General features: G+C 43.0%; 1 protein-coding gene across 1 annotated transcript in view; it reads right to left on the bottom strand.

Annotated features, from left to right (window-relative positions):
- The window catches only part of JAK1 (Janus kinase 1), a 14494-nt gene that overhangs the window by 6234 nt on the left and 6455 nt on the right, over nt 1-1805 (bottom strand). Inside the window, exons 3-5 of the mRNA XM_057370425.1 lie at nt 1248-1255; nt 666-785; nt 16-224 (exon numbers count right to left, since the gene is read on the bottom strand). Coding sequence (XP_057226408.1) covers nt 16-224; nt 666-785; nt 1248-1255 — 337 coding nt within the window. The remainder of the gene's footprint in view (nt 1-15; nt 225-665; nt 786-1247; nt 1256-1805) is intronic.

The following is a 1805-nucleotide window of genomic DNA, read 5'->3' as shown; positions in this document are numbered from 1 at the left end:
AAAAAAATGGCAGGAAAAGGAGGAAAGGACTGGGGAAACAGAGTGTCCAGATTTTTCCTGGGTGCAATGTGTTCCCTTGGCCAAGGTGCCTCTCACCAGGTAGCTCAGGGCGCTCGCGAGCTGTTTGGCCACTTTGAATTTCCACGGCGTGGTGAGAACTTCACTCTTCTTGTGCATGAACAGATCCAGAGGCCCAAACTCCACAAACTCTTCCACCATGATGTCTGCAGAGAAAGGTCCAATCAACAATTAAATTAATTGCAGTTATTTGTGTTCTCACCTCCCCACCATGCTCCCAGCCCAGAGGGTTGGAATTATTTATTTTGCCTGCCCCAGGTTTATCTCAGTGCTCAGATGAAAAGGCTGAGGGGTTTCATGGAATGAACAATAAACCAGGAACCATTCCAAGGGGAATCACCCCTGCCACGGGCTGGGTTGGATCCCCCCTGTGGCCTTCCAGCCTCAAGGAATCACCCAGGAAAGGGGAATTCAGCGGGAGAAAGTTGCTTTGGTGTTCCAGCTCCACTCTGGGGAGCTGCAGAGGGAACAGCTGCCAGCCCTGCTCCTGTCCATGCTCCAGCCCTGTCCCTGTTCCAGCCCTGTCCCTCCCGTTCAAGGCTGTCCCCTCCTGTCCCCCCCATCCCTCCCCTCCTGTCCCAGCTCACTTTCCACGTCGCGCACGCAGACTCCGTGCAGCAGCACCATGTGTTTGTGGTTCACCTGTCTCATCATGCTGGCTGTCTCGAAGAACGCCTGAGGAGGGACAGAGAGAGAGTTTGTCAGTGCTGCTGGGGCAGCCATCCCACATTCTGACATTCCTGCAGTCCCACACTGCCCTATTCCCCATTCCCCATTCCCCCATTCCTGTATTCCCACATTGCCACATTCCCGCAGTCACACACTCCCCATCCCCATTCCCCCATTCCATTTCCCCATTCCCCACTCCCACATTCCCCATTCCCACTCCCCCCATTTCCAAATTCCCACATTCCCCATTCCCACTCCCCCATTCCCCCATTTCCAAATTCCCCCATTCCCCATTCCCACTCCCACATTCCCCCATTCCCACTCCCCCATTCCCCACTCCCACTCCCAAATTCCCCCATTCCCCCATCCAAAGCCCCGGGTCTGGTCACCCCAAAAGCAGCACAGGAGGGATGTGCCCCCTGGACCCTCAGCACTTCCCATTCCCAACCCTTTTTCCAAAAAACTTATAACTCACATAACTTACATAACTTAAAACTTACAATTAAAACTTACAACATACATAACTTATATAATTTAAATTTACAAAAAACTTACAACTTACATAGCTTATATAATTTAAAAATTACAATTAAAACTTATAACTTACATAACTTATATAACTTAAAACTTACAATTAAAACTTTTAACTTAACTTATATAACTTAAAACTTATGCAACTTAAATAACTTCAAACTTACAACTGAAACTTTCAACTTACATAACTTATTTAACTTCAAACTTACAACTTAAAAATTACAACATACATAATTTAAAACTTACAATTAAAACTTTTAACTGACATAACTTATATAACTTAAAACTTACACTTGAAACTTGTAACTTACATAACTTATATAACTTCAAACTTACAATTAAAACTTGTATCATACATAACTTATTTAACTTTAAACTTACAATTAAAACTTACAACTTAGGTAACTTATATAACTTAAAACTTTTAACTGATATAACTTATAYAACTTAAAACTTATGACTTACATAATTTATATAACTTAAAATTGACAATTAAAACTTATAATTTATGTAACTTGTATAGT

Source organism: Malurus melanocephalus, unplaced genomic scaffold (genome assembly GCF_030028575.1).
Source record: "Malurus melanocephalus ecotype Western Australia unplaced genomic scaffold, MMel_1.1 scaffold_125, whole genome shotgun sequence".
Lineage (NCBI taxonomy): Eukaryota > Metazoa > Chordata > Aves > Passeriformes > Maluridae > Malurus > Malurus melanocephalus.
The sequence above is the reverse complement of the archived record's forward strand: the minus strand, read 5'-3'. Positions and strand labels throughout refer to the sequence as shown.